The sequence below is a fragment of the Elgaria multicarinata genome, chromosome 6 (assembly GCF_023053635.1).
Source record: "Elgaria multicarinata webbii isolate HBS135686 ecotype San Diego chromosome 6, rElgMul1.1.pri, whole genome shotgun sequence".
In the NCBI taxonomy this organism is placed as follows: domain Eukaryota; kingdom Metazoa; phylum Chordata; class Lepidosauria; order Squamata; family Anguidae; genus Elgaria; species Elgaria multicarinata.
The window spans coordinates 87878948-87901483 of NC_086176.1; the positions used below are offsets into that span (position 1 = coordinate 87878948).

Here is a 22536-nt window from a genome sequence, read left to right on the forward strand (position 1 = left end):
AGCTGGAAAGTAAAAGAGAAGCTGAAATAATGCTGGACTGGAGCATCTACTCTATATGGAAAGGCTAAAGCAATAACTTATCAATATTAATAAAGGATTATAAAATTATGCCTGACTTTTTTCTCCCTTTCATATAGTATTATAACTCAACAACACCCAAAGAAGTTCATCAGCAATAGGTTCAGAAAAGCAGTGACTGCTAGATGGAACAAGACAGGCAACTAGTGCAATTGTCTTGTGGCCTCAAGGAATAAAAACCCAAGTATTGTCTGGCACTGCAAATGTGTAGTGGTGGGTGGGCTCCTCTGTTGCTGGCACCCAAGAACAAGACAAAAGCTGGAAGGCCTTTCCTCACCCACAGATACATGGACTAATGGCCTGATTCAGTATAAAGTAGCTTCCTATGTTCATATACCAGATGATGTGGACAAACAGGAGCTAGCCTTCAAGCTTGTGAGTTTCCAGAAGCCTCTGGCAGGCCACTTTTGGAATCCAGATGTTAAACTAGATAGACCTTGTGCCGATCCAGGAAGACCATTCTTATTTCTAACAAATGCCTTGACTGTGAATGACAAGACAAGACCTATTTAGCAGTCAGAAGCTTCACAAATGATTACTGAGTTAGGTTCATGCAGGCTTTCAAATTTGCACAAAATGCTTATTTTGATTTTTACTTTAGGTACTATGCATACAAGCAAAATTTATGTCCAGTTTGAAAAGAAGTTTTTTTGTTCTTTTAGCAGGCAATGAACATGATGCATAGAGGGACTGAAATGCAATGTAATAAATAGGAGTGAAACAAGTAATTTGATCTCTAAAATAAGGCATCAAAGCTGGGTAACAGAAAAAAATATACAATATGTAACTAGCAATGGGCATATGTTACCACTAATTTCATTTCAGTTTCTTGTGTTTGGAAAGACTGGAATTAAGTAGGCATTGGGAAACTAAAATGTATGCTGCCCGCAATGCTTTACCCTACAGGACAGCCAAGTCAGTGAACTTGTGGGTAATGTAATTGATGACTCAAATGTAACAGTTCCACAAAGAGCAAACCAGCTACATATTCAGAAATATTCAGATTCAGTAGCAGTCGATCAACTTTGCACAAATCAGGAAAAAAAATTGGAACACCAGGTATTATCTTGATAGGCACCAAGATAATCAACCCTGTGAGAGCACATGACAGGAAACTAACTTTATACTTGCTCTCAGTGAATGGAAAAGGCATTCATGATTTCAGTCTTTTTTTTTCTTTTCTTTTTAGGCAATTCAGATTCTAGACTGTACCTCTCAAGGTCTCATCATCTAAAAGGGCTAAAGATTCTGGTTGAGACAAAGCCTAAGTGCACGAGCCTATGATTTCTGTACAGAATAGGGTATGGATGGGCAGACTTCAGACCTGTCTAATCCACTTTTTCAAAACAAAACAAAAAACTAGAATCCCAAGATCCACCAACCTGAGTTACATGCAAAAGACAGATTTAGAATTAAAGATAACAGTGCCTCTGAGCACATTTTGAGCCTAGAAATTTGTTTTCAATTCCAGAACTAAGCAGCTTTGCATATTTTATTTTTTAATCTCAAATGGATATTAATAAGCATGGTATTAATGATCAGCTAAGTACTATAACTATTTCAAGTGGTCCTCAAATTATGGTTCTCCCTGGAGTATTTGTTTTGTTGTTTTTCTGTGGTCAAAACTTCTAGAAGTATTACTTCTCAAATTTCAGCAGCTTTTGAGCATCCGACAGTGCATATATCATGAAAATGAAAATGAAGCAATTGATTTCGATTGGTACACATACATTTTTGTGCATGTCTAGCATATATTTAGGGTAGGCTTGGCTACTTAATCTCTCCTCCATGCATTCATATGGGAAGTAACCTAGAAGCAAACACTTACAGTTAGGGTGCAATTCTCTGCATGTTTAGAGAGAAGTAAGTCCTACAGCTCCGAGCATTACCCAGACAACCTGACTGCACAGTGGGAGTTGTAGGACTTATTTCTGTCTAAATATGCATAGGATTGCATCTTAAGAATGTAAGATTACGAAACTATTTAAAATATTGATTAAAATTCAGTCTACTAGTATTTAGATGGGATGAACATAGAATAGCCCAAGTATCGCTGCCGTTTGTTTTTTAAAAATGTAAAAGTGGGTGGTGGGGGTGGTGAGGGAGCGAATATGAAATTAAGACAAAAACGCAAAGAAAACTTTCCCTCACCAACACTTAATAACTGTATCCAATTTTACACTCCTTTGAGCCCCATTCTATGCATAGTTATTTGGAAGTAAGTACTAATTAATTCCGGGAGCAGCCTTCGATTTCTTTATTTGGGGTGCAATGCAGTCAGATAAAGAAATTCGAGGAGGAAGAAAAAAGGAGCCATGAGAGGAAGCAGAAATTATCTTCGACAGCGTCCTTCGCTAAATGCAGGCGCCAAGGGGAGCGAGCAGCTTTCACAGCCGCAGAGCGATCGAGTCTAGAGAAGTCTCGGCCCGGGGTTTGTCCCAGAGGAGTACTAGGCCTCAGCACCCGCGGCGTTTCCCAACACCACCGCCCCGAGGATGAGTGGAAGCCTGAAGGAACTACGACGAAGGCGAAACTGGCTCCGGAAAAGGGGGAAGGGGAAGGAAACCGTCACTGGCCGCCATCTTAACTCCGGGCAACTCTCCCTCCCGGTAAAGCCGATGCAGCCACTATGAAGCGAGTCATTTAACACCCAAAAGCAAAATGGCGGACAAGGCATCCGCTCCGTGTTCTTTTAACTCTCCCCTTCCCTCCAGGACTGTCATTCCCGCCATTCTCAATCGCCCCGAGGGCCCAGTCGGGCCTCACTTACTCCGGAGGGTAGAGGCGCAACTCCTCGATGTCACCTAGGAAACCGAAAAGCGTCCGCATCTGCTCGCTAGTGACCGCCGAGGATAAATTGGTAACTTGAATAACCGAAGTAGGGGTCAAAGGGAAGCCGAGCGGCACCCCGATCCCGCCGCTGTTCATCATGATGGCGGCAGCGGCGGCAACTTCGCTGTCTGGGCCGATCCAACGCACATAAGCGAGGAGACGGAAGTCACCACAAAGAAGAAACGGCGTCGCTTCCTAGAGCGTCCACACGCTGTAACTCTCCCGAGGAGGCGGTTTCCCCCTAGTGTCCAGGCGCCGGAAATTTGTCGCCTCGGTCGAGCTCTGAGGCCGAAGGATGTTTGGTGATGCAGTGATAAGGCCGGTCATCGCCTTTGAACTTCCATAATTGGTGGACGGGCAACAAATGTAGGATGGCCACCTATGAATCGTCAAAGAAGGGATATGCAGGACCAAAAATAAGGAACCTGATATATTATGCAAATTTAGAAATAATTATTATAATTTAAATAGAAATGCAGTACTTCTCACCAGTGTGGAAGTCTGTGATCATGTGGCCTGTGTGCCTGATAGGCAATCTCAAGGCCTCTGCTACTCTTCCTTTTATCTTCATACCAAACTTGGACTGGACAAACCTTCAAAGAGAGGATGCCTTCAAAATAGAGGCCAGTCCTCTAGCAGCCCTTCAAGTAGAGGACTGTAAAAGAGGTCACCTGGCCACCCTAAAATGTCCATCATACAAAATAAATACTGCACTATATAAAGTACCATCCAATGTTTCCTTGTCCCCCATCTCAACTACCCAATGTAGCAGTGTTAAGATGGTAGACTAGATTTTATCACTGCAAACTATGAGGGGTTGGTATCATTTCTTCATGCTCCCTCTTACAAAAAAGAAAATAATTTTAAATGTATAAACATGTAGCATTAGGGATTCGATTGTAGCAGGAAAAAGAACAGTTAACTAGATTTTACATTTGTAGAAACAAATGTAAAGGGGAACAGCCATTATTACTTCATTCCCAATAGCCTTGGGCCCTACGACTTGAAAGGCAGTGAGCCATTACAATTATGTCCGCAGAAGTCCTGCTGCACTTCAGCTTGATTGTTATAAACGGTAGACTTGGGCAAGATCATCATGCCTAGCCTTTTATTCTCCTTTGTCCTCCAGATTTTTTTTTAAACATCCAGCCTTCTGAAGAGTTCTGGAGAACTCCAATGATTTTGACTTGTTGATTAGTCCTAAAGGTTAGTCCTAGCGTCAAGGATTGCCACCACTGACCACACATGCTGGCTACAGGTGCCTGAACTTGTTGACTCCCGTCATGGCAGGATGCTATTTCTCCTTTGTCTGAGGCTGGAACCTAGCTGGCTGCTACTTTCCCCCTCAACACTTCAGTCTTTTGATGTAAAGTGCAAGTGTGACACCTTGCATTTTTTTAATCTATTAAAATGATAAGATATTCTTGCATTAGCTTCCACATTTCTAGACTGATGGGAATCCAAATTTTAGGACTGCATTTAGTTGGTTACTTGGTTAAGTAACTGGTTACATTTTGATCAATCAGGATGCCTCAGATTAACTGGATTGCAGAGGTGTTGGTTTTTTTAAATTTGACAAAAACTGCAGGTAGCTTGCATCTTAGAGATCTTTTTTTCTCTCATATAAAGGAGGCAAATGCATCTTTGGAGATGGGGTCTGTTCTGATATTACCTGAACACAGAGAATGTCTCTCTCCCCGCCCCATAATGTTTAAGAATTTTTTTACAGTACTCAAAACTATAGAACTCACTAAAATATGTGAACTCACAAAGAATATGGCTAGAAAAACTGAGGTAGTCTTCAACAACCTGGTGCCCTCCAGATGTGACAACAACCCCCATCATTGCTTGTGCTGATTGGCACTGTAGTCCAACACATATGGAGGACACCAGGCTGGGGAAAGCAGTTCTGCAGGAACAAAATAATTCCAAAGGAAAGGGTTAAACTATGGCATTAACTCTTTCATCTAAACTACACTTAGGTAAAAATGGCATCTGTTAATCAGATAATGAAAGCCAGCCTTTCTCATTTTTCTTTTCCTGCTTCAGAACAGAAATTTACAAGAAAAATATCCCTGATGAACAAGATGAAAGTCTGACTGAGATTTGGGGCTGTAGCTCATTGTGACAGAGCACATGCTTGGAATGCAGAGTTTTATCATACCAGCGTTATACTGCGCAATCACTGTGAATTGCGTGCAAAGGACTCCAAAGTTTTCCAGCTTATCTGCTTTTATTGTGAAGTACTCTGAAGTTTTCCAGTTTATAATCTGCTTTGACTGTGAAGTATTCCCATGCATCCTGCTTTAATTGTGCTCTAAAGGGGGGGGGGATCGAGGTATTTAGCTACTAGTTTCCAAGCGTGTTTTCCAAGCGGCCACTGGGGCGCAGTAGCAGGATTTGATATGAATTAAACAAATGCTTACATCTGCATAAGCTTTAAAGATAAAGACTTCAAAATTGGCACAGTAATAGATATTAAGGAGAGCTTTAAGCACACCACATTTGGGTCATCCGTTGATTTTTTATGATGTTCTGTGTTTTAAAATTTTAAATTTTGTATACTTGTTTTTATCTCAATTTTAGAATTTCTGTAAACCGCCCATAGAGCTCTGGCTATGGGGGCGGTATATAAGTGTAATAAATAAATAAATAAATATTTTTACATTCCCCCCCTTAAACCATTTGCAAAAGATCTAAGGAGTGCTGCCGCCCGGGGTGTGATTTAGCAACGATAGCTTAACTCTGTAGGGGATAATTCGAGGGAAACAGGTATGCGGGATGAAGCTTAGAAGGTCCCAAATTCAATCCCCGGCTTCTCTAGTTAGGGCAAGGAAAAAATTCTGCCTGAAACTCTGGTGAGCCATCGCCAGTCAGTGTCGACAATACTGGGCTAGATGGACCAATGGTCTGGCTCAGTATAAGGCAGCTTCCCATGTTTCTATATAGATGTTGAAAAACCAGTAGCATTACTTAGACAGGGCTTCATTGGATATCCAACTAAAGTTGCAATCCTATGCACATTTACTTGAGGGAAGCTGCATTTTAACAGTGGGGACTATAAAAAAAAATCATCTTTGGAGATCAGGGACAGAGCTTCTGAGCCAACCACTGTGGAATTATGCCTTTATTTAGGCTCACCCATTCTACCTAATATAATAATCTACTGCTTGAATAGAGAAAAATCTGAAAATTATGTTATTCAATTGCCATAGGGGAAAGATCCAGCAGTTTAGAAAACTCCAGACAGATGTGACATAAAATGAGTAAATTGCACAGAACTGTAAAGAGCATTAGTTTATTATCTATTCTCCATGTGTTACTTTAGAAACAATGTAATTATATACAAAAATTTGAAATGCTGAATAAATGCTGATCAATAAAAACATTACATAGCCGGTGGCAAGGGAATGATTACTTTTTTAAAAAAAAAGTAGTACACAGCAAATTAATGGTAAAGGCTTGGTTCTGTGTGTTGCTTATTGCTATGATTGTGTTCATAGGATGTGTTCAAGTATATACACATTTCTGTAACTCCAGTCAAAAAAAGTAAAAAATATATATTTACACAATAAATATGTGGGATTTTTGTAGAATTTTAATTTGAACTGATTCTTTAATTAACTGTCATTAAAAGAATACTGAGTTGACAAACACTTTATTCATTCTATGCCAAATCCACCAAGTTTGCAGATAAATCTTATTTGACAAGATGAGAAACGTTACAAATCCATGGCTTCAGAATAGTTTCCTTCTATTTTAAATGAGCCTCTTCTTCAACTGCTTCTTTCAAGTGAGTATTTTGACCATTTCCCAACACAAATAGAATAATGCATTTAAAAATGTTCCTGTTTTCATGAGATAACCATCAACAATATTTTATTTCGAAGATCATTTTCTACTTTCTTGCCAACAAACTAAGCACCAAGATTCTTGCTTTAAATTCTCTCTATAAACAATGATACATTTTTGCAGTGTTGTTATAGAAACTTAAATTAAATTTAACAGCATAGTTTATAATGCTTATAATTTCATACAAAATGCAATGCATTTTAACATTTATTTCAACCTGCTGTATTACATTCAAAAACAAGTTAAGTCCATGATCAATAAAGAATCAGTTCTGATTTGGAATTTATTTATTTTTTGCCCTCACCGTAATTATAGATGTATGTCGCAAGTCAGATTAGGATTGATCTGTTTATATTCACTTTAAAAGGCTGAGTTTAGTAATATAATTAAAAGCAATGAATGTGAATTTTTAAGCTGTCAATAAAAAGCAGAGAAATTAAAAAGACATTTTTAGAAGCAAGGTAACACTAAAGCCTGCCATTATATAGCTATGTTTCTCTCTCTCTCTCTCTCTCTCTCTCTCTCTTTTTTAAAGATTAACAGCACACAGAAAATAAGTGAATTTTACCAAAATACAGCACTTCTGCTAATATAAAAATCAATTCCTATGTAAATATTAATGAAATTCAAACTAAAATTAATGTACAAAGAATACATTAAAGGGTTTCAATTAAAATTATTAAAAACTATACATATTACAATATGCAGTTGATAACTTCTTTGAAGTGCAATATCATTGGAGTTTGTGTATTTAAAAAGTACTGACTATCTGTTAAGTATGTAGGTTCCTTTCTATTCCAGCATGTCTTTCAAAAAACTATAGTAGGCTGGTGATTTTGCTAGATCTCTTTAAAACTACCACCTTTCTATTTATTAAAAATTGCAGTAACTGAATATTGCTCCAATGATGGGTTATCATTTGCCTTTAAAAAAAACAGTTATTGGTCTTCTATGGCACTCTTCTCTGGTCCATAATAACCATTTATTACTTATTATCCCGTAAGTTAGGCAATCTCATCTCTGTTATTTAACGAAAAAGAGAAAATAAACATAATGTTTACCATAAACAAAATTAATTATGTATAATCCAATATTTTATACAAAAAGGAACAAAGGCAGCCTGTGGTAAATCAGTACTACGTTAATATAGTTAGAAACCCTTTAATGACTCTGAAGTGTCTAGTTCACATTTAATGTCACCTGTAGGAACAGCCCTTGAGAAAGATCATTACAAACTGGTGGGCCCCAAGTACCCATCCCTTTGCCCTACAACTTCCCAACAGCAATTCTCCCATCACTGTGCAACAGTTTCACAAAAACTGGCTTTGGTTACTTAGCTGGCCTGGTTTGCACAACAGAACAGCCCCCCTTGGGTTAATTTACTCACAGGGGTTGTCATGTTGTGCTGGGTGCCTATGAGCGCCATTCTTGCTTGGCGACTGTATTGCTGTGGCTTGTCCTGTCATGCACACCAAGGCAGCTGGTGCTGTTTAAGGGTTAGACAACCCTCAAATAACCATAAAACAAGCCATGGGTTATTTGAAGTCGCCCTGCACAATGCAACAGCCACCACGGCTAAATTCACCCTTGGTGGGCTGTTGTGTCATGCGAACCAGATCAGTGTTTCCTTTTAGTCTAACAAGGCAATTCAAGGCCAAATAAAAATCAAGACTTCTTCCTAACCCTTCCTGAACCATTTACTCCTGGGCAGCCCAATCCTCATAGGGCTCACTGCCATAAGCTCCATTAAAAAGAATGAAGCTTTTTATGGCAGAATACGTTGAGGTTTGGAACATGCACATGTGTGATATATAAATATGCAATGAGTTACAGGCAACACAGTAAAAAACTGGCCATTTCAGTTTCTTTTTTTTCTTTTTTTTAAAAACTATAAATAAGTTGAATATGGAGTATTTATTACAAGGCAGAAGAAAATCACCCTTTTGCAGAAAACTGGGGATTTTCATAACAGAGAGTAGTCTCTCATTACAACTCCATGGCAGATGAAAAAAGTTGTGTAATTAAAAACAAGCACTCAAAATTTAATTACACCTAGGAAATAAGACAGACAGTGGATGTGATATGAGCCAATCCTGTAGACCTCCCAGAAGTGTATTTATAGTCTCTCTTAAAAGACTTCACATTTTATTGCATTGGGTTTTTTTTCTATTGGTAGATATACATTCTCATGTTAACTCATTTCCCCCTCCTTTCTTGATTCCATACTTTCATAGCCATTTTACCTGGCCTTTTAAATTAATCCAGCCAGCCGCACATTCCATCTACCCATTCATCTATACAATATGCACATAGCAAAGCCAACATTTCAAATCTCTTATCCACATCTACAGAAGTGGTTTCAACAAAGACATTAAAAACAAGGTGAACAAAAAAAAAATAAAGGCAACAGCTACAGGACAGAAAGCCCTGCCATCTGTCCACTGGCTACAATGGAGGTTCCTTGTACATGGTTTAGTAATGTGTATGAATTATCCAAAAATAAACCTACCATCTGTACAAAATACACCACAGGTTTGTTCATGGAGGAGTGATATTTGATTGCTACAATGCTTTAAAACTCAACAAAGTCTATTACCATATGCATTTCCAAAACTGTTTCATCTATGTTCTTTACAGTGGTTTTCCCCTATAACCACAAGTTCATTATTTTATAACTGTACATGATTTTAAAAGTTTTTGTATATAAAAATAATCAAAATATTCAGTTTCCCATAAGTCCTTCAAAGGATCACGCGAACGTTTCCCCTTCCTCCACAGTATTTAAGAAAGCTCTCGAACAATGACAAGTTCCACCGTGTTCTGAAAAGTCTTTAGTAAAGACACCGCTTGTCCATGATCAATATTGATGAAACTAAATCCATTAGCCTGGAAAGAAAATGAAATCCTGATAAATGTAAATAAAGGAACATCTTTTCAATAATATTTTTTTTAATTTATATGACTATTTAAAATGGCATAACATCTTCCTTTCTCTTCTTCAACTACATCTCAATGTAACAGGAAAGCATGAGAGTCGATAAAAATAATATATTTACTCTAGCCATTAGTATCCCATACCTCTAAAAGTTAACCATTACCTGGCAGAATCACTAAAAAGCAACTCCATGTAAGAGTGACACCACAATAAGACTGCAAAATATATTGCCTTGAAAAATGTGTTTTCTAAAGTTTCAGGATTTGTGAATTAGCAGTTCAACTGCATGGGAAACCTTTCATAAGACCATTTTATCACATGATTTTCAAAGGCAGAAATCACCTTGGGTCAATGTTTTATTCACAAAAGTGGCTGTGTGAGGAAACAAGTAACAAAAATTCTAAATTCAACATGGCAAAGACATGAGGCAGCATTCAAGTATTTTCCCCTATTCTTCCCTGTTACTTTTTAAGATATTCATCTACATTTCACAGGCTTTGCAATGTAGAGAAGACTTTTAACTTCTGTTTCTTCTTGCATATTCAACGTGACTGTCAAACCCTGCCATTTCTTCTTTTTCAGCATCACCAAAATAAACTTCACTTGTCCTAGAACGGTCGTCACTAGACTCTACTAATCTCCTGCTTGCTGGCCTTCCCCACTACTGCTCTCTCACAACTCTGAATGCTGTGATTGTCATGGAAAGAGAATCAACTAAAACTGGAGTCATAAGGCCCTACATTATCCAAGATAGACAGCCTTCTCAGTGGTGGCACCGTTTATGAAATTCCATCCCTAGACAGGCCCTCGTTACACCAAGATGATTATCCTTTCAGTGCCAGGCACATATTTTTATGTCTGAGGCTCTGTTTTAAAACATGTTGCTGTTATGTTTTGTGTGTTTTATATCTGGTTTTGTAAACCATCCTAGACACCCCAATGAATGGCAGTATATGATTTGTTTTTTAAAAAATGTAAGCATGACAACCAGGAGTCATATAGAAGGGTCAGATAAAGATGACATGGCATCAAATTGCAGTGGAGAAGAAGTAATGGGAAGAAAAGATTGCAGTGGATTTTATTGTTGAAGGGAGGGAGAGGGAGAGGATTTAGTAGGGTATCAAAAACTAGAGGTTCTGAGAGTTGGCTAAGTGAGTATGGTGCAGTGCCAAAACACTGCTTGGTTATTAAGGTGGCAAAGGAGAAGAAAAGAGCATGAATTCAAAATGGAAATTATTAGCCCAGTATCTTTGTATCTCCAGAACTGTCCATCAGACTGAGGTCCAGTTCTTTCAGCAGCTAAGGTGAAAATCTGGACTGACTACTTCCAACTGCAAGTGGAAGATTCACATGTTTGAATGTTCCACCATACAAATCAACATCCCCATGAAAACTAAATGTCTGGGGGAAAGTAATCTAACATGTTTTTCTAACTGTAGGAGGGGAAAAATTCATACTGGCTGGAGAAATTAACATTTATATACCAACCCATAGCTGAAGCTGTCTTGGAGGTTTAGAAAGTATGAAGTGCTAGAGTCCACAGTTGGTTTACCATCTGCTGTATGTAAGGGCAACGCATCACAGAATGAATAAAGATTTCAAATAGAACGGGTAAGCCAGGGTTGAAAGTTAGATAGAACATTGGAGCAAATGAGAAGGATAAGGATAAAGCCATAGCATCACAACAGGAATAATTGGCAAATGACTTCAAATTACATTACCTGAATTATTTTATCTCCTGGCTGCAACAGTTTAGATGCTGGTCCTTCAGGCTGTACCCTGGTTACAAATATACCCTTCAAGTAAATAAGAAACAAAAGTTGTTGCTGAGCTTGAAATAAATTCATGAATATTTATTTCTGATGAATAGATATTCAGTGTTAATAGTAGAAACAGAGTTAAGACTCTTTCTATCATTATTACTTCAAACAAAATTAACATAGTTTAAGATTTTAAGTTTGGTGCAGTTGTATAGTTTACTGGGGATGAGGGATTGGGAGAAAGCTCACAATCCCAGAGATTGTGAACAACACAAACCCAGGGATTATTGAGTAAATTCAGGGAATATCAACGTTCTTTTTAATCCATTTGGAAATTGTCATAAATACTGCTGAGTCCAGGTAATGGCAAGGCGTAGGGGGCAGAAATCTGGGTAAGGAGCACAGGAAGGATATGTGAGATCCCATAGTCCAGTTCTAATCCCCAGTGCCATTTAACTGCACATCCACAGTGGAACTGATATCATTTACATGTCAAAACTGTTAGCAATACAAAGTACCCTCAACATTAGGTAAGGGATATCATAATTGTAAATACACACTTGCTTTGTATACCTTGCTTTTTAAATTCTAATAAATCATTATGCTAGACTGGCCCCAATCCATAGTTCACAAGTAAGAATACACCTGCACTAAGGACTGCCATCCAACATGCCATCCCTTTTCTGCTCTGGAAAGTCCCCCTGTTGTTGTAAAGGCTCTGGGGGGCTTTGTCCCAAGCTGGTAAATAACTTCAGCCTTCCTTCCCACTTGGAACTTGGAACAATCCTTGCCCACTTCCCCAGCCCTAAATTTCTAAAGAAGAATAGTCACTCATCACACTCACCACAGGGCCAATCTACACTTGTTAAAGAGAAGCTCCACATTCACCATAGCAAGTGTGATGAGGGGATTTCTTAAAGCTTGATGAAAATACTCTTGGAATGTGTGTGTGTGGAGGGGGTGAAGTTTGGGAATAAGGCGGGCTCTTTGGCATCCTGTTAGAGATAAGGATACACAGCAATTTATTGATGTAGGTCCTGTGTGTGTGTTAATGTAGACCTGCAACAATATAGATATGTATCTGTATATGTGTTCTCTGTGTGTTTGTGTAGTAGTAGTAATTTATTAATGCTTAGGCCATAGGCCATTCGCATACAAAATAGATACACTATGAAGAAACAACAATATGAAAATACTACATATAATCACAAACAGATCATACATAATAAAAGATTAAAATTCAATACAATTAAAAGCATAATTTGAATATAAAATTTGTAGTTAAATAAGAGCATCTCCAGCACAGTCACATTACTGCAATCTCAGTAATAAATCTTGCCTGAATTTTCATTGCTGCCAGGACAAAAAGAGATACTTTGTGCGTTACTCTAGAGTCAGTGTCAGACAGGAGATAGAAAATCTTTTCTGAAGTGGTATTGAAGTGTAGTTGATACAGAATAGATTCCAAAAATTTAGTTCTTGGTTCAGAATATAAAGAACAGAAGAGCAAATAATGAGGCAGATCAATTTCTGGGGCCCCACAAATACACAGACGGAGGGCCAAAGGGGTGCGCTGGTATCTGCCATCCGTCACAGCTGTAGGCATAGTTTGAAAACAGAGGGCTGTAAATGCTTGCGTAAGCTTTGGGGATGTAAACTTTACCAGGTAAACAGCCCTTTGGTGGTCAAATTTATAAAGCCTATACCATTTTGAAAATTCAAGCAACTTGTAATATCTTGAACTCCAGCTTTTGCAGTTTGATAGTTGTTCAAAACATAGCTGAGGGGAAACCCTAACTGAAGAATCCTGAACAATTCTCCAATAGTTAAATAAAATAAAATGAATGCGAGATCTAATAGAGGGGAGATCTACTTCTGTCCGGACCAATGCTGCGGGGGTGCCTGGTGGAAGTCTTAACAGTTTTTTAAGAAATGTGTTCTGAAGTGCCTCCAGTTTAACCACTTGAGAGTCATCCCAGCACCATACAGGATCTGGGCAATGACTTTACTTTGAAATATTTTCAGGGCTGGAACAACCAAGTGTCCTCCTTTAGTGTAATAAAATCTAAGGATTGCTCCAATAGATCTCAAAGCCACTGCTCTAGCAGCTTCTATATGTGGCTTCCAGGAGAGGTTCTCTGCAAAGTGAATGCCAAGGTACTTAAATTCCCAGCATTGTTCAATCTGATGACCACTGATAGACCATTGGAAATGAGAATGTCTTTTCCCAAACACCATCACCTTTGTCTTAGTATAGTTAATGCTCAGTTTTTCTTTAGTTTTTTGTGAACCGCCCAGAGAGCTCCGGCTATTGGGCGGTATAGAAATGTAATAAATAATAAATAAATAAATAAATAAATAGTACAAAATACACTGAGCTTAGAGAGCAGCTTTTTCAAACCTATACGGGTTAAGTGAAATTCGAACCATATCATCAGCATATAAAAGGATAGAAATCTTCTTTGACCCAACTGAAGGCGGAAAAAATTCTGGGCCAGACAATGCTGGCATTCTGTGTGTTTGTGTGTACATACATACATTATTGTGGATATTTTAAAAAAATACATTAGAGCTCTGTATCCCAAGAAATTCGGTCATCTTCCTCTTTAATCTGTGTTCTGCTGGCAAGTGAAGACATTTCTCTTTAAACAAGCATTTGCTTAATATTTATTGTACGTTGGGTTTTTTTATCTTTTCTGTTTGCTTTTAGCTTGTTAATGAGTTTAATGTTTCTTTATTGATTTTATGCTTTTATATTATGAAAGGCGCTTTGAGCAACTTTGAGCTTAGGCTGATATACCAACTGCGCCCTTATCTGGACAGTGATAGCCTAGCTACAGTTATCCATGCTCTGATAACCTCTCGTTTGGATTACTGCAATGCGTTATACGTGGGGCTGCCTTTGAAAACGGTCCGGAAGCTTCAGCTGGTACAAAACAGGGCAGCCCGTTTACTAACAGGGACTGGCTGGCGAGATCACATTACGCCAGTCCTTTTACAACTTCATTGGCTGCCAGTCCAGGTCCGGGCCCGATTCAAAGTGCTGGTATTGACATTTAAAGCCCTAAACGGTTTGGGGCCAGGTTATTTGAAGGAACGCCTCCTCCCATATGTACCTACCCGGACCTTAAGATCATCTACAGGGGCCCTTCTCCGTGAGCCCCTGCCAAAGGAAGTGAGGCAGGTGGCTACTAGGAGGAGGGCTTTCTCCGCTGTGGCACCCCGGTTGTGGAATGAGCTCCCCAGAGAGGTCCGCCTGGCGCCTACACTGTACTCCTTTCGTCGCCAGCTGAAGACCTTTTTATTCACTCAGTATTTTAACACTTAATTTTAACTTAAATTTAAATTATACTGTTTTAACTCTGTATTTTAACCTTATATCAATTTTGCTGCGTGGTTTTATCCTGGTTGTGCTTTTTATATTGTATTTTGTATTTGTATTTTTAACTTGTTGGTTGTTTTATGATGATTTTAATTTTTGTGAACCGCCCAGAGAGCTTCGGCTATTGGGCGGTATAAAAATGTAATAAATAAATAAATAAATAAATAAATACTTTTATAGAAAGGAAAATCAGGGTAAAAATCTTTCAAATAAATAAATTAGTATTTGTGTGGTTTAAGGAAGCTTTGTGTTGTGTGTTTCACTCACTCACTCTCACACACAGCTTCTTTGCATCACACAGGAATCATGTATTTTTGTATTACATTTTATGTATAATAAATATTTCTTTAAGTATGTACTGGATGTTGAGGACAAACTGACAAACATCAAAGTTACAGAATAAAAGCGGAGAAATAACAGATTTATTGAAAAGTGCTCAATTTTTATTATGTTTTGAAACAGCTGCAAGACAGTACACAGCCATATACATCACTGGAAATTTTTATGAAAGCATGTTTAAATAAAGTTTATTTATTTAAAGTTTAAAGAAAGTAAGAAAAAATAACTAATAGAACCTCACTAACTTATGTTGTAAGTTCTAGTATTGATATGTTTGATTTAATAAGGAAATAATCAAGATGCAATTTAAGATATTCTACGTAAGTTGTTTTATTAAAAGAAGTATACTTTAAATAAAAAAATAATTTTTTTTTTTACTATTTAAAGAAATAATCAATGCTTCACAAAAGAAAATGTAAACATGCATTTTAAACAAATGCATCTCCTAAATACTCACATCATCATCAGGTCTGAAGGGGTTTCCTCTACCTCCTATTCCTCCTGATATACTGAATCCAAGCTCTGGATCCTTTTCAACTCTTACTCGAATCTAAAATATAAACAGAACATTTAAAAGTGGGCTATACATGTTCAAGACAAAAAAAGAGCAACAAATTAATCACTCATACTAAATGCATTATGACTGCAGAGGCCACCAGTGAGGGAGGAAGCAGCAGCCAGGCACCTCTCCACCATGCCTGGGTCCAGCTCCAGCTCAGAGCCCCCTCCCTCCTGCTACCAACTGTCACTGCAGAGGCCACCAGTGAGGGAGGAAGCAGCAGCCGGGCACCTCTCCACCATGCCTGGGTCCAGCTCCAGCTGAGAGCCCCCTCCTTCCTGCTACCAACTGTCACTGCAGAGGCCACCAGTGAGGGAGGAAGCAGCAGCCAGGCACCTCTCCACCGTGCCTGGGTCCAGCTCCAGCTGAGAGCCCCCTCCTTCCTGCTACCAACTGTCACTGCAGAGGCCACCAGTGAGGGAGGAAGCAGCAGCCAGGCACCTCTCCACCGTGCCTGGGTCCAGCTCCAGCTGAGAGCCCCCTCCTTCCTGCTACCAACTGTCACTGCAGAGGCCACCAGTGAGGGAGGAAGCAGCAGCCAGGCACCTCTCCACCGTGCCTGGGTCCAGCTCCAGCTGAGAGCCCCCTCCCTCCTGCTACCAACTGTCACTGCAGAGGCCACCAGTGAGGGAGGAAGCAGCAGCCGGGCACCCCTCCATCGTGCCTGGGTTCAGCTCCAGCTGAGAGCCCCCTCCCTCCTGCTGTCAACTGTAACTGCAGAGGCCACCAGTGAGGGAGGAAGCAGCAGCCGGGCACCCCTCCATCGTGCCTGGGTTCAGCTCCAGCTGAGAGCCCCCTCCCTCCTGCTGTCAACTGTAACTGCTGAACTTTGCAACTAAGATTGTAGTGCCTGAATTCGCTTTCCTTTTCCCCCTCCTCCTCCTCCCTCCCAATCCCCTTTCCTTTTGTGTCATGTCTTTTAGATTGTAAGCCTGTGGGCAGGGACTGTCAAGAAATACTTTTGTAAGCCGCCATGAGAGCCTTTTTTGACTGAATGGCGGCATAAAAATCCTTAAATAAATAAATAAATGTTGCTTTTCTTTGCTGGGTTTTTGGGTGGGGGGTTGGCTAATTTATTGATGTTTTAAAATTTGTTACTGTATTTCCATCATGTTTTAAATTGTTTGAACTAGTTTTGTAATTGTAGTATACTCTTGGCAGTATTTCTGAATAAACCTCTATGACTGCATAGACAGTAGTGGTAATAATAAAGACCACAAGCACCATCGTTTTAGTGGGCCTGACAGAGGACATCTACAGGGCCATAGTGGCAGCAGTAGTGCTTGGAAAGTTATGCCTACTGGGCCAATATAACAAGCTTTGCATGGGGCTGCCTTTGAAAAGGGTTCAGAAATGTCAGCTGATCCAGAATAGGGAACATATGACTTCCTCGTTACAGCAGCTTCACTGGCAACTGGCCTTTCCAGGCACAATTCAACGAGCTGGTTATGACATATCAAGCTCTCTGTGCTTTGGACCAGGCTATTTGAAAGATCCTATTTTTCTATACGAGCCTGCCCAGGTTTTATGATCTTTAAGACTGGGGGCTGCTCTTGCTCTAATCACCATCAGAAGCATGGTTTGTGGGGATACAAGAAGGCCTTCTCAGTGGCCACAACCAGGCTCTGCAACTTCCTGCCAAGAGAAGCTAGTCTGTCTGTCTGTCTGTCTGTCTGTCTGTCTCTCTCTCTCTCTCTCTCTCTGTGTTGTTTTTCTGCAAGAAAGTAAAGATGTTTTCATTCATTTGGCATTTAAGTTAGGTTGCTATTCAAGGGAGTTCTAACTTGTAGGGTGTTATTTCTTTTTGTTGATGTGTTTTAATTGTGCTTTTAATCAGTTTTTTATGTTTTAACTGTGTTTCTCTTTTTATTGGAATTTTACCATTGTTAGATATCTTGTATGTCTTTTTTTTTGGCAGAAAGGAGAGATGTTTGTCCAATAAGTAAATAAAATTTCAGCACTAAAGGCTTGCAATGCATTTCAGCACCAACGTGAGAACTTGTTCCCTAACCCTTACCTCTTGCTTTGACAGCTCATGGCACTGCCTGGATGGACCTTGGGACTGTCCGTAGGGAGGCTGATGGGCAACTTTAAGCATCAGATAATCAATCAATTGCTCTCTAGAAGGATGTCTTGCCACAGGTGCAAGGGGTGCAGCATGATGGACTTGATTATAATTTGCCTGAGGTCTTGGAGGCTGGCACATCTGCCCATTCGTCAAAGGTACCTGAGTATGTGAAACATCTTTAAGTAACCATTTTCATTAACAGGAATATGTTCCATTTCATTCAGCTATTTTGATTTTTCATGCTCAGCTGAAAATAGTTTTGAAATGCTTAAAAGACATGTTTTAAAATATGTACATTGTATTTTGTAATACAAAATGAACATTTGTCTAGCATACAGCCTGTTAGAGGGATAAACTAAACTATTTCAACTTGGAATTGTTCTGACGAAAAAACTCATAGATGTTATAGTTATTATTTAGTTATTGCAAAATGACGGAGAACTTTTGAGTGGATTTGATGATGCCATTTCTCCAAGAAATGCTTCGTATCCAGAGAAAAGGTAGTGGTTGTCAGATGACTAAAGATTACCTTCTACAAAACTGAATAGGGCAAAAAGTAAACAGAAAGTGTTCTAATCAATGTGGCTAATCAAGTTTGTGATTGGAGCATATAGCCAAGTGTTGACAAAAAATGGTGTAAATAAATGCAAGTAAAAGTGATGGTAGGGAGTAGGAAGTTTTAGAAAGATCTAATGCAAGCAGTTGAAGTATGTTATAAATATATTTGTAATAATTACATACATTTTCACAGATACTCCCACTTTTTGCATTCATTGATCATTATTATGCTTTAAAAGTCATATGCAACCTTGAGTAAGTTCAGTAAGTACCTGTAATTGTCTTATATTAAGAGGACACAGTATTTCTCCCCCTCTTTTTTTGTAATATGAACACAGTATAATAGCACTTAGACATACTGGGTTAGATCCATACCAAATCATACTTAAAGAGTAGAGAGACTCCAGTCCCATTGATTTCAACCTGTTGTTTTAATGTATTACTTGAATTACTACATCAGTACTGCATTAATTTCCTCCCCTCTCGTTTGTTGAAGGTAATAAGTTTGGATAACTGAATGTGCATTGTTCATAGACTGTTGCACTATGAACTACGTAGGTTATTACCTGTACAGGAAGTTTTTTAATGTTCTCTGGAGCAACATCTTTGAGATTAAGTGTGGCAGATGAGTAGTTCTGCTGTCCTGAAAAGAATACATCCTCCTGACATTGATCTACTGGGGTAGATGCTTGGGGATGCTATAAAATGATAAACAAAAGCATATAAACATTTAGTAACACAAGTTATACCAGAATTACTGATTTTGTTCATGAATGTTCATATTGCTTAGGTGTATGTGGGTAATCCTATGGGGATAGTCGGAACCTATAAAGTCAGATCAGTGCAGGATCTTCATCTCCATGCTCTGGCCTCCCTGCATTTTTGTTAGATGGGCCTCTGAGCAGGAGAGGAGGAGGCTGGGCAGCTTCCCTGGTCTCCTCCCCTCCCCGCCCATGGGACCACTCCCCTTCCCCCATCTCCACAATCCGTTTCTGAGCACAGAGACATAGACAATACAGAGATAACTGTGCTAGCCACTTAGGGGGCGGGGGAGAGAGAGAGCGTGTTTGTGGGCTATTAGGTCAGAGCCCTATTTCTGACCTCAGATCCCAGAAACTGAACAATCCTATGCCCCACAGACGCTGTCTAGGGGGACACAGGTTTGTTCCCTCCGAGAATTTAATTTACTCATCCCTAAGCAGATCATTAGTGTTAAATGCAGGTTGCTTACCTGTAACTGTAGTTCTTCGAGTGGTCATCTGTGTATTCACACATCTGGGCTCTGCGCCTGTGCGGAGCCTTATTCAGGAAAACTTCTATAGCTGAGGCATTTGGGGCGGGACCCCTCCCCCCGCTGCGTACTGCGCATGCCTGAAGGGGTTCCCGCGCATTCCCCTCAGTTCCTAGAGACCGACATTGTGGCCCCGGAACGGAGAGAATCCCTCGGCACTGACACCGATGCAGGGAAGGTGGGTGGGTTGTGTGAATGCACAGATGACCACTTGAGGAACTACAGTTACAGGTAAGCAACCTGCATTTCTTCTTCGTGGTCTCTGTCATTCACACATCTGGGCGATTAGCAAGCTGACTTACCAGGAGGCGGGACGGTGTCTATGCCAGAACGGATGACAGCACAGCTCTCCCAAATGCACAAACAGCTCATGCACGTAGGTCAAGGCGCTAATGCTTGACGAATGTCAATGGGATTGACCAGATCGCTGCCTTACACATGTCCAGTATCCGGATTTCCCTGTCAAAAGCTGTTGAAGTCACAATCACGCAGGTTGAATGGGCATGAACAGGGTCCATGAGGGGAAGATGTGCCAGTTCGTATGCCAAAGTAATCGTTCTCACTATCCAAGCTGACAAGCGTTGAGACAAGAGCACTAAGCCTTTATGTTGTACAGAATAACATATAAACAGATGAGGGGACCATCGGAAAGAACTCATTCTGTCTTTGTAAAAGGCTAATGCCCTATGCACATCCAAGCTGTGCAAGGTGGTTTCAAGCTTGTAAGATGGGCTAGGAAAAAAGGCAGGAAGTACGTTATCTTGGTTTAAAGGAAAATCAGAAATCAGCTTAGGAAGAAAAGCAACATCAGGCCTAAGTAGTGCTTTATCTCTGTGAAAAGTCAAATAAGGTGGGTCAACACAGAGAGCACATAGTTCACTCGATCAACGCGCTGAAATAATTGCTATCAAAAATGCAGTCTTCCACAAGAGTAGCCTGTAGTCAACTTTTGCTAGGGGTTTGAATGGTGGGGCTACAAGAGCCTTCAAAACAACTGACAAACTCCATGCTGGTATAATTGAACGAACCTGTGGAGTGAGCTTTCTTACACCCTTCAGAAACTTCTTCATTAACAGATGTGAAAAACTGTAAAAACTTTAACGAGGGAATGCAGTTATGAGATAGTGGAAAGGTAAACCTTTATAGACAAGGGCCCTAGACCTCTTTGAACCAGGTCATGTAAAAACAACAAAATCTGCTGTAACAAGCCTTTTCAGGCATGAATTTATGTAATGCAGCAAATTTAGAAAAATCAGTCCACTTTCTAGCTTAAGAAATCAGTGTTGAAGGTTTCCTAGTGGCATTGAGAATGTCCATTATTGGCGAGGGTAAATCCTCCAAGCCATCATCCTCAGCATCGCAAGGTCCGGGTGTCTGAGAAAGGAGATTGGGGTTGATCTGCAATCTGAAATACCTGCCCATTGACAGGCTCAGGAGGTATGAGAACCATCTGTCATGGCCACCACGGAGTTATCAATATGCAGGAGGTCCCGTTGGTCACGAACTTCATTAAAACCCAGGAGATGCATCCCCTAGTGAGTTCCCTCCGCGTCCTGCTCTGCTGCAATAACTGGGGAGGATCATGTTGCCCTTGGTAGCAAAGAGGTCAATACCAGGCTGCCCCCATCAACTGAAGAATGCCCTCAAGGTCTCCCTGTTCAATTCCCACTCGTGCAAGCTCTGTAACATTCTGCTAAGCCGATCTGCGAGAGTGCTGTCTACTCCTGCGACATGCACTGCTGAAAGTTGTATTCATCTTGAAGTGCAGCTCTCAAACACCTCTAGAGTTAGTCGCAAGAGTCGTGTTGATCTGGTCCCTCCTTGTTTGTTCAAGTAGGCCACAACCGTAGTGTTGTCCGACAGCACCTGGATTAGACAGCCGAGGAGGTTGGGCTCAAAAGCTCAAAGGGCTTTTTCAATTGCCCTGAGCTCCAAGAGGTTATGTTCAGATGCCTCTTGCGTCGACCGATGGCCGTGAATCGTTAGTCCTGCATAATAGGCACCCCAGCCCTGTTGTGACGCATCGATAGAGTCCCCGATGGATTTGGGAGGTGGAATGGTCAGTAGGTTGTTTCTTTTGCCACCAACCAAGAGACATCCTGATGTGTGATGGCAGATGCAGCCATGTCCCCCCAGTGTTGCTGTCAGTGTCGAAGCTTAGACTAAGCCAATTTTGCAGAGGTCTCATTCTGAGCCTCGTGTCCTGCACAACTGCCATCATGGAAGCCATAAGTCCCAACATTGTCTGCAATGTGAAGGCTGTGGTGATAGTCACCGTCTGAAGCCTGGCTGCGAGGTCTATGATCCGGAGCGCCTGATCCTCTGGTAAAAAGGCTTGTCCGGTCACTGAATCCAGAATGCCGCCAATGAATTGAATAGACTGTTGAGGAGAAAGAGAAGATTTTCCGTACTTGATGTAAAGGCCCAACTTCTCCCAGAGGGTGCAAGTAAGTTTCAACTAATGTTGCAGCCGGTGTCTTGTTGGTACAACAAGAAGCCAATCATCAAGGTAAGGGTATACCTCAATGCCACTGAGTCTTAAATTGGCACATACCACCATCATGCATTTAGAAAAAACTCTTGGAGCCATAGACAGGCCGAAAGGGAGAGTGGTGTATTGATATATAGTATCACCTACGACGAAACAGAGGTATCTGCAGTATGAACGGTTGAAGGCTACATGAAAATAAGCATCACGAAGGTCGATGGAAGCGAACCAAACCCCTCTTGAAGTTCAAGGAACCCGTTCTATAGCTCCTTTATTTAGAAGCACATCAATTTCAGTAAGTAGAGTAGGATTTTGTGAGGTTTCATGGTCCCCAGAGGAGGGACGACTCCCAACTTAGTCTATAACCTATTTGAATAATAGAGAGTACCCAAGT

General features: G+C 40.3%; 2 protein-coding genes across 5 annotated transcripts in view; both read right to left on the reverse strand.

Annotated features, from left to right (window-relative positions):
* The window catches only part of SREK1 (splicing regulatory glutamic acid and lysine rich protein 1), a 34829-nt gene extending 31759 nt beyond the window's left edge, over positions 1 to 3070 (reverse strand). For both annotated transcript variants that reach the window (XM_063127999.1, XM_063127998.1), the window contains exon 1: positions 2849 to 3070. In XM_063127999.1, coding sequence (XP_062984069.1) covers positions 2849 to 3009 — 161 coding nt within the window. In that variant the 5' untranslated portion in view covers positions 3010 to 3070. The remainder of the gene's footprint in view (positions 1 to 2848) is intronic.
* A 3418-nt stretch (positions 3071 to 6488) lies between these two features.
* ERBIN (erbb2 interacting protein) overlaps positions 6489 to 22536 on the reverse strand; it is a 112223-nt gene continuing 96175 nt past the window's right edge. For all 3 annotated transcript variants that reach the window (XM_063127996.1, XM_063127997.1, XM_063127995.1), the window contains 5 exons: positions 18930 to 19061; positions 17755 to 17964; positions 15636 to 15728; positions 11419 to 11493; positions 6489 to 9648 (listed from right to left, as the gene is read on the reverse strand). In XM_063127996.1, coding sequence (XP_062984066.1) covers positions 9544 to 9648; positions 11419 to 11493; positions 15636 to 15728; positions 17755 to 17964; positions 18930 to 19061 — 615 coding nt within the window. In that variant the 3' untranslated portion in view covers positions 6489 to 9543. The remainder of the gene's footprint in view (positions 9649 to 11418; positions 11494 to 15635; positions 15729 to 17754; positions 17965 to 18929; positions 19062 to 22536) is intronic.